The sequence below is a fragment of the Phascolarctos cinereus genome, unplaced genomic scaffold, assembly GCF_003287225.1.
Source record: "Phascolarctos cinereus isolate Bilbo 61053 unplaced genomic scaffold, phaCin_HiC Scaffold_5;HRSCAF=322, whole genome shotgun sequence".
Taxonomy (NCBI): Eukaryota; Metazoa; Chordata; class Mammalia; order Diprotodontia; family Phascolarctidae; genus Phascolarctos; species Phascolarctos cinereus.
Genome location: NW_027555958.1, coordinates 16,461,551 through 16,474,588, shown reverse-complemented (window position 1 = coordinate 16,474,588; position 13,038 = coordinate 16,461,551). Strand labels below are relative to the sequence as shown.

The window sequence follows — 13,038 nt, the reverse complement described above, 5'->3', positions numbered from 1 at the left end:
TAAGAAGATGCAGCCAAGGTTTCCCACTTAGGATATGCAAAAATATTTCTCATGTGTGCGTTGGGCTTGCTGACTCTCCGTCACTAGCCATAGTGGCAGTATATATATATATATATATATATATACACACACACACACACATATACATACATATATATGTGTATATATGTATATACACACACATATATACATACATATATGTGTGTATATATGTATATGTATACACACATACACACACACACACACACACACACACACACACACACACACACACACACACCTGAGCACAATTATCCCTCCATTGAATGTCAGTTACTCTATTTTTTTCATTACGTGGGCCCCAGGAATGTATTGCCTGCTTCCTCTTCCACTCTTACCAGCTGTGGTTTTGACCAGGCACTCTGTAGCAGAGAAAGCTTAGCTATAGAGCTCAGAATGCAGCCTTTTTTAAGCTTTTCTTTGGGTGTTTTATGCAAGGGTTGTTGTGTTTTTTTTTTTAAATAGGTTATCTTTGCTGCTGATAAAACAGAAAGGAAAAGAAAAATGAATAAGTGGACTCTCTCTTACGATTCTTCTTCCCTTTCTCTCTCTTTTCATTTAGGTCTTGTAACATCACCCATAGGTGCTACATGGTGGGTCGCTGCAAGATTCTCTTATATTCCAAAAATAGAAAGGCAGGGTGGTCATAGTGGGCTGAGCACTAGACTTGGAGTTCTAAACCCAACTCAGAGACTTACTAGCTATGTGACTCGGGGTCAGTCACTTAATCTCTGACCTTCAATTTTCTCTTCCATGAAAGGAGGCTGGATTCAATGACCTCTCTAATACTTTCCAGCTCCAATCCTGTGATTCTATTCTAAGTACAAGAGACGGTTCTTGAGGGAGACCAGGGGCTGCCCTACCCAGGTCCTCTGACTTGGTACAAAGCTCTTCCTATACCAGTCTAAGCAGCAGTAGTAGGAAGAAGGGAGGACCCACCAAGGCCTCAAAGGGGACTGTCATGGAAGAAAGGGCTGTACATAAGTTGGGCATGCATAAGTTGGAGACTGCCTCTATTTCTCTTTCAGGGCCATGTTCTGTAATGACTTAAAGGAGAAATATGAGAAGAAAATCGTCATCAAAGGTGTGGATGCAGAAACTATGAATATTCTCTTAGACTATACGTACACAAGTAAGGCTCTCATTACCAAACAAAATGTCCAGCGGGTCTTGGAAGCTGCCAGCCTCTTCCAGGTGGGTGAACTGGTGAGATAGTCAACAGAAACTCAGAACTCCCAGAAACTTGTTGGTTCTTGTCTCAGTGAACTGGCTAGACCTGAGCCCGGGCTGTTATTAGGATGACAAAAGCTTGTGTTTTTACTGGGGCCTGTGCCTGCTTGAAGGTTGGGGCATGCCTGCCTCAGAGAACCTTCATGTGGATCCTAGTTGGGGGGGAAGTTGTGAGAGGTGCCGTGGGCATAACTAATAAAGTCCTTGTGGGAATCCTGCCCATTAATTCTTTCGTTGAGCTTTTCATCTCCCACCATCAGGCAGTCAACATGTCGACACTCATTGACAAAAGTGAAGGATTTAGAGAAATTTAGGAAGAGTTGTATGAAGTGAGCAGAATCAGAAGGATAATTAATACGGTGACTTGTAAAGGGAAAATGGAAAGCTTAAGAACTCTGTTCAATGTAGTGACCCATCAAAATTCCAGAAAATAAGAATCGTGCTTCCCACCTCTTGGCAGAAAAATGCAGACTTTAGTGAGACACACATTTTCTGACCTATTTGTTCCAGGGCGGGGGTATCTCGTTACAAGGAAGGGAGGAGTGTTGTGGAGGGAGGGAGAGGGTTGGATGCTGATGCAAAAAGCGAGTAAATAAGTAACCCAGAGCTGCCCTATTTCTGTCATTCCAGTCCCCCGGGTGTGTACCCTCTGAATCACCCCTGACTCCTCAGTCTCTCTCACCCATGTAATCTGTCCAGTTGCCAACAGCTTTTGCATCAGACTTCTCTCTACCCACAGCCACCATGATGTTCCGGGTCCTCATCATTTCTAACCTGAATTATTGCAATGGTCTCTTTCATTGGTCTCCCTGACTCGAGTGCTTTCTCTCCAAAGCATCCTTCATACAGCTGTGACCTTTCCAGTCTTCTCATACCTTACTCTCCTATGTGTACTTTTGGTCTCCTGGCTGTTCCAAGAACAAGACACTCTATCTCTCGGCTCCTGGCATTCTCTCTGGTTGTCCCTCATGCCTGGAACGGTCTTCCTCCTCTGCTCTGACTATTGACCTCTTTCTTTTAAGTCCCAACTAAAATCCCCCTCTTTTACATCCCCTCTTAATTCTAGTGCCTTCCTATTTGTCCTGTGCTTAGCTTGCTTAGTATGTATTTGTTTTCATGTTGTCTCCCCCATTAAATTCTAAGCTCCTTGAGGGCAGAGACCACCTTTTGCCTCTTTTTGTATCTTAGTGCAGAGCCTGGCACATAGTAGACACTTAGTAAATATTTGCTGATTGATTAAAAATGATTTTTACTAAAGCTCAAGTCTGACAATGTCACCCTATACTCAAAAACTGCCTTATTGGATCCTTCGAGGATCAAATAAAGCTGTTGTTTGGCATTTGAACCCCTGACCCACCCTGTCTTTCTAGCTGCGTCACACATTCTTTCTTTCCATACATTCTATGGAGCAGCCGATCTGGTATTCTTGCTGCCCCTCTCATGTAAGACTCCCTCACTGTTCCTCTACACCCATTCTTTCCTGTGCCTGGGATGTACCTGTTTCTTATTTTGCCCCAGGTTTCCTCCAAGACTCAGCCCAGGTGATGCCTTCAGCATGCAGCCTTTCCCACTCCTGTCCAGTGCTGGTGCCCTCCCACCAAGGTCTCCTGGGCTTGCTTTATATGTGATATATACACCTTTCTCTATGCACATTGTTTCAATCAATCAATAAGCAGTTATAAAGCACCTACTGTGTGCCAAACATGTCACTAGGCACTGGGAATACAAAACCACAGATGAAACATTCTCTCCCCTTAGGGAGCTTACATTCTATTGGGCATGGGAAACAGCAGCAGGCATTTATTAAGCACTTTCCATATGCCAGGCATGGTACTAAGAGGTAAGGACACAAAAACAAAGAACCAAACAGCCCCTATTCTCAAGGCGCTTACATTGTACGGGGAAGCAAGTTAGAAACATGGTAATTAGGGAGGGAGGGCACAAGTTGTCTCCCCTGGTAGAATGTAAGCTCCTTGAGGGCAAAGCCCTTTCCATGTTGGTCTCAGCATGCCTACGTAGTGGGCGCTTACAACATTTGTGTCGTTTGACTTATTGAAACACAGAGATACATAGTTACAGAGGATAGATACATAGTTATATCAGGGTAGGCTCGGAGGACAGAGCGGGTCCATCAGTATGTGTCTGCATTGAATTAAAGGGACTAATCAGAAGCCAGGACCACAGAACCTGTGGGAGGTGGGGCGGGGCTAACAGTCTTTTGGCTACTTTTAGACTCTTACCCAGTTTAGTAACATAGACTCTGAAGCCTGAGAAGCAGGTGAAGAGTTGAAATGCACCTGCGTGGCTTCCCGGAAAGTCCTCGCTCAGTGAACAGACCATGTGAGCCTGGGACACCGTGTGCAGGCTCTGTAGAGAGAAGTGAACCCACTGAAGGTGGGCCGCAGGTGGTCTGAAAATGGAGTCTCACTTATTTTTATCCTTTGAGCTGAAAGGCTGAAAGTAAGTAAAGTCCCAGTCTAGAAGAATTTACCTAGAGGCCTTGAGGCGGCATAATGGATAGAGTTCTGGAGTTGGAGCAGGAGAAGACCTGAGTTTGAATCTTCTCGCAGACACTTACCAGCTGTGTGACCCTGGGTTAATTACTTAAACCCCCCTCTGCCTCTGTTTTTTCATGTCTAAAATACTGATAGCCATAGCACCTCTCTCCCAGGTTGTCGTATGGATCAAATGAGATAATATTGTAAAGTGCTTTGTAGACCTCAAGTCACTATATCACCATCCTCTTCCTCCTCCTCCTCCTCCTCCTCCTCATCATTGTTATTATCATCTTCTCATTAGAGGAGAACTGGGTGCAGGTGGAGGAAGAACCAGAGACAAGTAGGTTCAAAGGTACCACATGGACAGGCCTGGGTCTTAGAGCCACAGAAAAGGATCATAGATCTGCCTGGAAGGGTTAGGGTCAGAGTTCAAGGTGGGGTCAGAGTCCAAGGGTTAGGGTTAGCGGTAATCTAGTCCAACACCCTCATTTTGAAGATAAGAAGCCTCAGTTTCCTTATCTCTCCCCTCCTCACGGGCTCCTCCCCATTTGCCCTAAAACATGCTCAAGTCTCCACCAGTCTACAGGAAGCTGTTCTCCCAGCCACGAGGTCATCTTTCCTCCTTTTTTCCTCTGTGTAGCATTTCATCCTGCTGCATATTCCAATGGACTCATTCTACCAACCCCCAAATTTCCATATTATGGTAGCATAACTTAGGTTCTCAAACTCAAAATGAACACATTGCCTTTGACTTTTCTCTCTCCATCTCCCACATATGCCCAATCAATTAACAGTTAATAATAATAATAATAATAATAATTTATCAATCACTTACTATGTGCCAGGCACTGTGTCCCACTGTGGTGGGAGTATAAAGAAAGGCGAAAATAATCCCTGCCCTCCAGGAGCTCCTGGTCTAATGGAGATAAACAACTATACAAGGTTTATACAGACTAGATTAAGAATAATCTCAGAGGAAAGGGGCCAGTGAGAATTGGAGAGGGGACTAGAGAAGGCCTCCTGTAGATACACATTTTAAGCTAAATCTTTCTTTTTTTTTTTTAAGTGAAGCAATTGAGGTCAAGTGACTTGCCCAGAGTCTCACAGCTAGGAGGTATTATGTGTCTGAGGCCTGACTTGAACTTGGGTCCTCCTGACTCCAGGGCCTGTACTCTATCCACTGTACCACCTAGCTGCCTCTTTAAGCTAAATCTTGAAGAAAGCCAGTAAGTAGAGGTGAGGAGGGAAAGCATTTCAGACAGGGGGGACAGCCAAAGAAAAGGCATGGGGTCAGGAGATCATGGATAACTTTGGAGAGAGCGCTTTAGGTTGATGATGAGGTTGGAAGCCAGAATGCAGAGGGCTTAGAAGGGAGTGAGAAGAAGGGAAGTGGGGGGGACCCATCATGGACAACCTTCTCAAGATATTAACCACAAAAGATAAAACCAGGATGGTAGCTAGTAGGGATGGTAGGACCAAGTGAGGGTTTTTTAAGGATGGAAAAGACATGGGCATGTCAGTAGGCAGCAGGGAAACTAGAAGAGATTGGAGTTAAGATATGGAGAGAGGATGATGGAGAGAAAAATCTGCTGTAGAAGATAAAATAGACAAGGATCCAGGGTGCATGTAGAGGGAATTGCCTGAGCAAATAGCAGGGCCATTTCTTCCTAAGAAACAGGAATAGAGGAGATTGTAGGGAAATGTTGTGAAATGAGAAGAGGGAACTCTCTTCACGAGATGAGGCCAAATGACCTCAGTTTTTCATGACATTTGGGGCAAGGTCTTCAGCTGAGAGAGTGGGGGAGGGATGCTTTGGGAAGCTTACAGAGGAATGAAAAAGTCTAGAACAACAACCACAGTGAAAGGGTGAGTGAATCGATCAGGGAGATGCAAGAAGATCGCTTTGCCGAAGAGGGCACGGTTGAGATGATGGAACATAAATTGTAGAAGACTGAAGTCAGCATGATTTGGTGATTTTTTTTCCAGCTCTGTTTGACAGCCTAAGAGGGAAAGGAGGCTAATGGTAGAAAGAATCTCAGGTTGGTGTTTGGCAAGGCAGAGTCGGAGACAGAACAAGAGAGCGAAAGACTTGAGTGTATGGTGTAAGATGAACTTGGTTGACCAGGGGATCAAGATAGGGAAGAGAGGATAGTGTTGCTAGAGAAGGGGCTGTAGCCTGAGGAAAGACTTGAGGGGTCAAAGGATTGGAGGTCACCAGGAAGTTGGAGAACAGGGTTAGGGATTGTAAGATAGAAGGGGAAATGGAATGATAAAAGATTGTGATCAGTCAAAGGCATTTCAGGGTTGTGAATGTGGAAATAGACCACTGAAGTGTCGTGACCATCTGCATGCAGCTGAGATTGAACAGGGGAGAAGTCATAGGAAATGAGAAGCATGAGATGGAGTAGGTGGTCATGGGAAGTGAGTAGAATGAGGAACTGGGAAATTAGACTGTTTGTGGGAACATCAATGTGCTGCCAGCTCCTCGTAGGGGAGCAGGAACGGGGGAAGAGGGAAAGACTGTGAGCCAGGTGACGGATCCACTGGGAAAGGAGTGAGAGTGTCCCGGGGGCTGACGGCAGCCACCAGGGGCCGGAGTAGGGGATAAGCCTGGGCACTCAGAACCTGAGAGGGGGAGAGGCTGCTGAGCAGTGATGGTGGCGGTGAGATGAGCAACGTTCACGTGTCCATGGCCATAAGTTGGTTCTGATTATGAGCATCACAGGGGACATTATCTGACTATATGTGTACACACACACACACACACACACACATTTTGATAATGATATTTAGATAGATAGATAGATAGATAGATAGATAGATAGATAGATAGATAGAAGCTAGGTGATGAAGCGGATAGAGCTTCCAGCCTGGAGTTAGGAAGATCTGAGTTCAAATCAGCCTCAGACACCTACTAGCTGTGTGACCCTGGTCAAGTCACTTGACCTTTGTTTGCTTTCATCCACTGAAGAAGGAAATGGCAAACCATTCCAGGCTGTTTGGGGTCATGAGGATGCAACCAAAAAACAACTAAACAAAGATGATAGCTCTGCTGCCTGCACCATCACTGGGGCAGCCCCCACCATGAGCGAGAACTGTCTTACCCAAGTCCAGATGTGTGGGCCTGGGGTCAGGTCAAATGTCCTTGAAATAACTGCAGGTTATGTCTAATAGGGACCTAGGTCTACACAGATAATCATGTGTACATCACAGATGAAAAGGAACTAATGGATAATGATCAATTTGACCCTGACAATGAGAGGAGTAAATGCACTGTGGTATGGAACAGTTAATCTGTTCATTAGTTTTGCTGAGATTTCTCTCTCTGTCTCTGTCTCTTTCTCTCTCTCATTCTTTGTTATAAAGACTGGATGTTTCTCTTGGGAGAGGCAGTTATCCATTTGAAAATAAAGATGATGTAAAAACAAAATATATCAATCAATTTTTAAAAATATGTAGAAGGGAATTAATGTCCTTGATATTCATACTTGTTTCACACTTCAAGTGCCTGTAATTGCAGGGGTGAGGTTCCTTTCTCTGCCAATGTAGAATGCAACCTCTCCAGAAATGAGTAGGCAGTGTTCCAGAGGTGCCCACTTAATTCAATTTAAAGAACACATATTTAGCGCCTGCCGGGTGCTGACTCAGCACACTTTAGTCACTTCACCCTTAACATGGGAATAATAAAGCCATCTTTGCCTGAAGGTGGTGGCCTGAGCCAGATGGCATGTTGAAATTTGAACTTGAGTTGTTATTTCAACCCTCTAGGCTTTAATTTCCTCACCTACAAAATAAGGGAATTGGACTAGATCATGGCTTCATAGATCTAGATTTGGAAGGGGCCCCAGAGTCCATCTAGTCCATTTGACAGATGGGGAAACTGAGGCCCCCAGAGGCAAAGTGGCTCACCCAAGGTCATATCTAAGGTCCTTCAGCAAGTCTATGAGTATCTTCACAATCCCACGAAAACCTAAGGCATGAAATAGGAGTTGATCCCTTTCTGACATGTTCTAATTCCATGGTGTTCCTTGCAGTTCCTTAGGATGGTAGATGCCTGTGCTAGCTTTCTCACTGAAGCCCTCAACCCTGAAAACTGTGTTGGAATCCTGAGGCTGGCAGACACACACTCCTTGGACCGCTTAAAGAAGCAAGTTCAAGGCTACATCATCCAGAATTTTACCCAAATCTTGAACTATGACGAATTCCTGGAGCTCCCGGTGGACACCCTCCGCCATACCCTGCAGAGTGACGACCTCTATGTCACTGAGGAATCCCAAGTGTTCGAGATGGTGATGTGCTGGGTCCGGCATAAACAGTCGGAGAGACTTTGTTTGCTCCCGCGTGTCCTTGAGAACGTCCGATTGCCTCTTCTGGACCCTTGGTATTTTGTGGAGACTGTGGAAGCAGACCCGCTTATCCGACAAAGCCCTGAAGTCTTCTCGCTCCTACAAGAGGCAAGGATGTATCATCTCTCCGGCAATGAGGTGGGCGGAAAACAAGAGCTATGTAGAGCAAATCAACACTGTGCTTGTTTGAATCTTGGCTCTGCTGCTAATTCCCTGAATGATCTTCGACACTGCACTTCCTCTGTCTGGGTCAGGGCTTCCTCCTTTATAAAATGAGGAGAGTAGACATCTGTAGGGACCCCTCCAGCTTTATGTCCCATGTATCTATAATCTGTAACAGCCTCAGGGAAATCAAAGTGGAACTAAGCCAAATTTGGGGAGATGAACCAAACATGGGACGTCACTTAGTATATGGGCAACTCCCAAGGAGGAAATTTCCTGTGCCAATGTAGAGTGCCACCTGGTCTGCAAGTCATAGGCATGGAGAATTGAGGGTGGGGTGTGGCACAAGGGATGGGGGTGGGTGATGGGGGGGAGAGATCCCGAGAGGTTCAGTGGCTTTTGCCAGCTTGTGTCAAACACAGGACCTAAACTCATCCCCCTGACTCCAAACCAGGCTCTGTCTCCACTAAGCCATCTTGCCTTTTGTTGGCATTTTTATTATTTTGTTTTATTTACACACGTGAATAAGGTCCCCTCATCCCTAGAGCTTCTTGGGCTATGATTACACCAAGCCAGGTTTATAATAACTACTTATTGTGTCCTGAAGGTTTCCCTTATAACTTCCATGGGGGGTCTAAAATAATTTGTCCTAGACCAGGCAGAAAAAAAGTTCTATTTGGGAATCTGAGTTATGTGAAGGGTCCCAGTAGCAAGTTGGAACAAGGGATATTTAAGATTTGCTAGTTGACCCCTTGGAATGCTGGACACTGGAGCATGGCCATGAGGGGATGGTGAGGTGTGAGGCAGAAGAAGAGACAGGGAGGAGTCAAGCGTGACAACAGCAAACATGGCAGGGCCCGTGGGTGCTGGGTAGGTGGAAAGGAGGGATAAATGGAGCTAAAAACTGGAAAAAGTGGGGTCTTGTGCTTTGGATTTTAGGGAGGGGGATAAGGAGGGGAGGGGGAGGGGAAGAGAGGCTCCCTACTCACTACATCAGACTGCCTCTTAATGATAGGAATGATGGTGATGATGATGATGATGATGAGAGGAAGCTCGCTATAGCAGATAGAGACCCGAGCTCACATCCCACCTCAGACACACACTTAATGCAACACTGTGCATTCCAGGAAGCAAGCCCTCACGTTAGCCTCCATGCCCTCTTCAGTCGCAGACCAGCCCATAACACCCCAACCTCCACCTCGCCCCGGAGCGGGTGCCTTTCCACCTCTTTATATCTCCCTTTTATATGGTGTCTTCCCCTTCTAAGCTCCTTGAATTTCCTGGGCTTAGCACAGTGCCTGGAACACAGTAAGCACTTAATAAATGCTCTGTCAGTTTATCTCTTTAGGACTCAGTTCCCTTCTCTGTAAAATGAGAGTGTTGGACGAGGTGGCTTCCGACTTAAGATTCAGGATCTCCATCTGTCATAGAGATGATGTCCAAATTCCCTTCCACCTCTGAATCCCATGACTCTGTGCTATCTCTTGGGGTGTGGTGGGGGGCGGGGGGTGCAGTGCAGGCTGGGCAGGGAAGCAGGGCTCTGAGGTTCAAATCTTGCTACGCTTCTTACTCCTTGTGTGACACTGGGAAAGTCATTTTAGACTCCCTGCCTCCGTTTCCTCATCTGCAGAATGGGGAGCTCTCTTTTAGCCTGCCTATGCTTCTTACTCCTCATGTGACATTGGAAAAAAAATCACTTCACTCTCCTTGCCTCAGCTTCCTCATCTGTATAATGGGGAGCTCCCTTCGAGCTCCGAAACCTATGGAACACTCATAGTTGTGATTTTGAAACTGACCAGCCTGGTTAACCCTCAAATCTTGTGAATGATGGTGCTGCCCTCTGGTGGCTCTGACTTGTGATTACAATAACAATAAAGGGGAAAAAAGACCCATGCTGATTTATTTTATTAGAGCATATATTACCACGAACATGGCTCATACTTATATACCACTTTACAGTTTGTAGAATGCTTTATAAGCAGTATCTCATTTAGGTCCCCACATCAACCCTAGGAAGTTGGGGTAATTATTATCATTTTACTAATGGGGAAAATGGAACTCTGGGAGAGGCTAAGTCAGAGATCCACCCAGGGCCACTCAGTTAGTAAGTGTCTGAGGCTGGATTTGAACCCAGCTCTTCCTGACTCCATGCCTAACACTCTAGGCACTATGCCACCCTTCTTCAACTTCATGTGAGAATAAGATGATAGGATAGCAATAGGAGCAATCTGACCGTTAACAGAAATGATCAGAAACACAAAGAAATAGAAATACGGTGGAGCGTGGCTTAGTAATGCTTCACCTACGGAGCAGGTGTTTCTGACCCAGGGCCAGGGCTATTCCCCAGGAGTCACACAGTGTGCGGTACAGACCAACCAGGAAGAGAAAAGACTTTCCTTAATAGAATCATTGTCTATAATGGAGCCAAGAGACACAGGTGTGAGTCTCCCAGCCTCTATCAACTCCTGGAGGTGAGAACTGGGGGGATGAAATGCTTTATGTGTTTGTCAGTTTGAGTCTTCAGCATTCTTTGAAATGAGTTTAGAGTGTTTTGCAGACCTGCAAATACTAGCTGTTATCATGACTACAAACAGATCTGCATTTTTGAAAGACGTGTTTCTTTGGTTTTCAGATTATTTCAGAGAGAACCAAGCCCAGGATGCACGAATTTCAGTCTGAGGTCTTTATGATCATTGGAGGCTGCACTAAAGATGAGAAGTTTGTGGCTGAAGTGACCTGCCTGGACCCACTGAGGCGCAGCCGTCTGGAAGTAGCCAAGCTCCCAATTACTGAGCAGGAACCAGAGAGTGAGAATAAAAAATGGGTGGAGTTTGCCTGTGTGACCTTAAAAAATGAAGTCTACATATCAGGTAGGGTGCCTTTGTGCTCTGAACGTGACCCCGTGGACCATACTGTCCGTGGGCTTCCTTGGCATCAAGACGCTGGAGTGGTTTGCCATTTCCCTCTCCAAAGGATTCAGGCAGACAGAGCTTAAGTGACCTGCCCAGGATCACACAGCTAGTAAGCATATGAGGCTGGATTTGAACTTCCTAACCAGACATAGCACTCTAACCCACTGCCACCACCTCACTACTTCGAGACCATGGGGCAGGTCCAGAAGCTGGGATAGAATCAATCATCCCAGCCCACCCATTGCTGGTGTAGACACCCCTTCCAGTTCCAAAGCCATGATGATACTTCCTGCACATGCACCAGAGCGAAACTGACAAGCTTACCAGGTGTCCGACTCTGGAGAGAGGGGAGCTGGGGGAGAAGGGAAAGTATAGAAGGGGGCCTTTAGGCAAGGGGGTCTGGGAACCCCTTGGGCAGATTTCAGGGGATCCATGAGCTTGAATGAGAAAAAAATCCTTATTTTTACTAACTTTTGTAGTATTATGCAATTATGCAAAAATTATACAATTAATTATGTCATATACAATTTTATGCATTTAAAGATGTGATTTTGAGAAAAGTTGGTAGGCTTTCCCAGACTGGCTGCCCAAGGACTCCAGGGCACAAAAGAGGTTAGGAAGCTTTATTCTAGGCTATAGTAAGCAGACAGGCACTAGATTCTACATTGTCTTCTACATTGCTCTGTATTTGTAGTTTAGAACTTTGGTTCAGGTCAATGTCAGTTAATCATCTATTCTGTGCAAGGCATCTGGGATACAGACAAAGTCGATCAGTCCTGCCTTCATGGATCTTACATTCTACTGCTATGGATCCTGTCTGTTGAAGTAGGAGAGGAGGTGGCTTGGTGCCGTCAATAATCATTTATTAAGCACTTACTGTGTGCCAGGCACAATGAAAAGTATATCGACCGTGGAATTGGAGACCTTGAGTTTGAATCCTACCTTTGATGTTTACTTCTGTGTAACCTTGGACTTAATATTCCTAAGCCTCAGTTTTCTCATCAATAAAATGGGGAGGAAGGCTCCAACCAGATCTCCTCTCCAAGGCCACTTCTGACTCTGGATCCATGAGCTTGTGAGATACAGCATGTGTCTTATAGTTTTAAAATCTTACTTCCATCACTGGTCCATAGTTCTCATTGATTTGACATAGAGTTTTAAAGCTTTCTTACCTAACAACCCACGTCTTGTTTCCACTGTAGGTGGTAAGGAAACACAACGGGATGTCTGGAAATATAATTCTTCTATCAACAAGTGGATCCAAATTGAGTATTTAAATTTTGGCCGATGGAGACACAAGATGGCGGTTCTGGGTGGCAAAGTCTACGTCATTGGCGGCTTTGATGGTCTACAGAGAATTAATAATGTGGAAACATATGACCCTTTTCATAACTGCTGGTCAGAGGTAGAGTCTAGATGTTTTTCCTGGGGTATTTTAAAAATTCTACATCTTAAAAAATTCTTTAGATCCTTTTGTTCAACCTCCACCTTCGCCCTTCCCATCTTGGAGTATCTTGCTTGCCGTTAGAGGGTCAGGGATGTGGCCAGTTGCTTACCGTTTATACCCCTCCCTTCAGAATGTGGTGATTGCAACATCCTTTTTTGGATGCTAACAGAGAGAATGGCGTCAGCAAGAGGACAGAAGGTCTCTTCCAAGGCAGCATCGAGGACATGTCTGCAAGGCTTTCTTCCATCCTCTGCCTTCTTTCACTTGTTAGCTGGTGTGTTTGTACCCATACGTGGCATTAGACAGTGTGATGTAGTGATTAGAAGAGTAGGCTCTGAGACCTGGGGGCCAAATCTGCCTTCAAAACTTTACTAGCATTGTGACCTTGGGCAAGTCATCTAACC

At 45.3% G+C, this 13,038-nt stretch overlaps 1 protein-coding gene across 2 annotated transcripts in view; it reads left to right on the top strand.

Annotated features, from left to right (window-relative positions):
- Positions 1-13,038, top strand: part of KLHL6 (kelch like family member 6) — a 39,180-nt gene that overhangs the window by 16,902 nt on the left and 9,240 nt on the right. For both annotated transcript variants that reach the window (XM_021005760.2, XM_078154701.1), the window contains exons 2-5: positions 1,068-1,233; positions 7,802-8,251; positions 10,908-11,145; positions 12,390-12,592. In XM_021005760.2, coding sequence (XP_020861419.1) covers positions 1,068-1,233; positions 7,802-8,251; positions 10,908-11,145; positions 12,390-12,592 — 1,057 coding nt within the window. The remainder of the gene's footprint in view (positions 1-1,067; positions 1,234-7,801; positions 8,252-10,907; positions 11,146-12,389; positions 12,593-13,038) is intronic.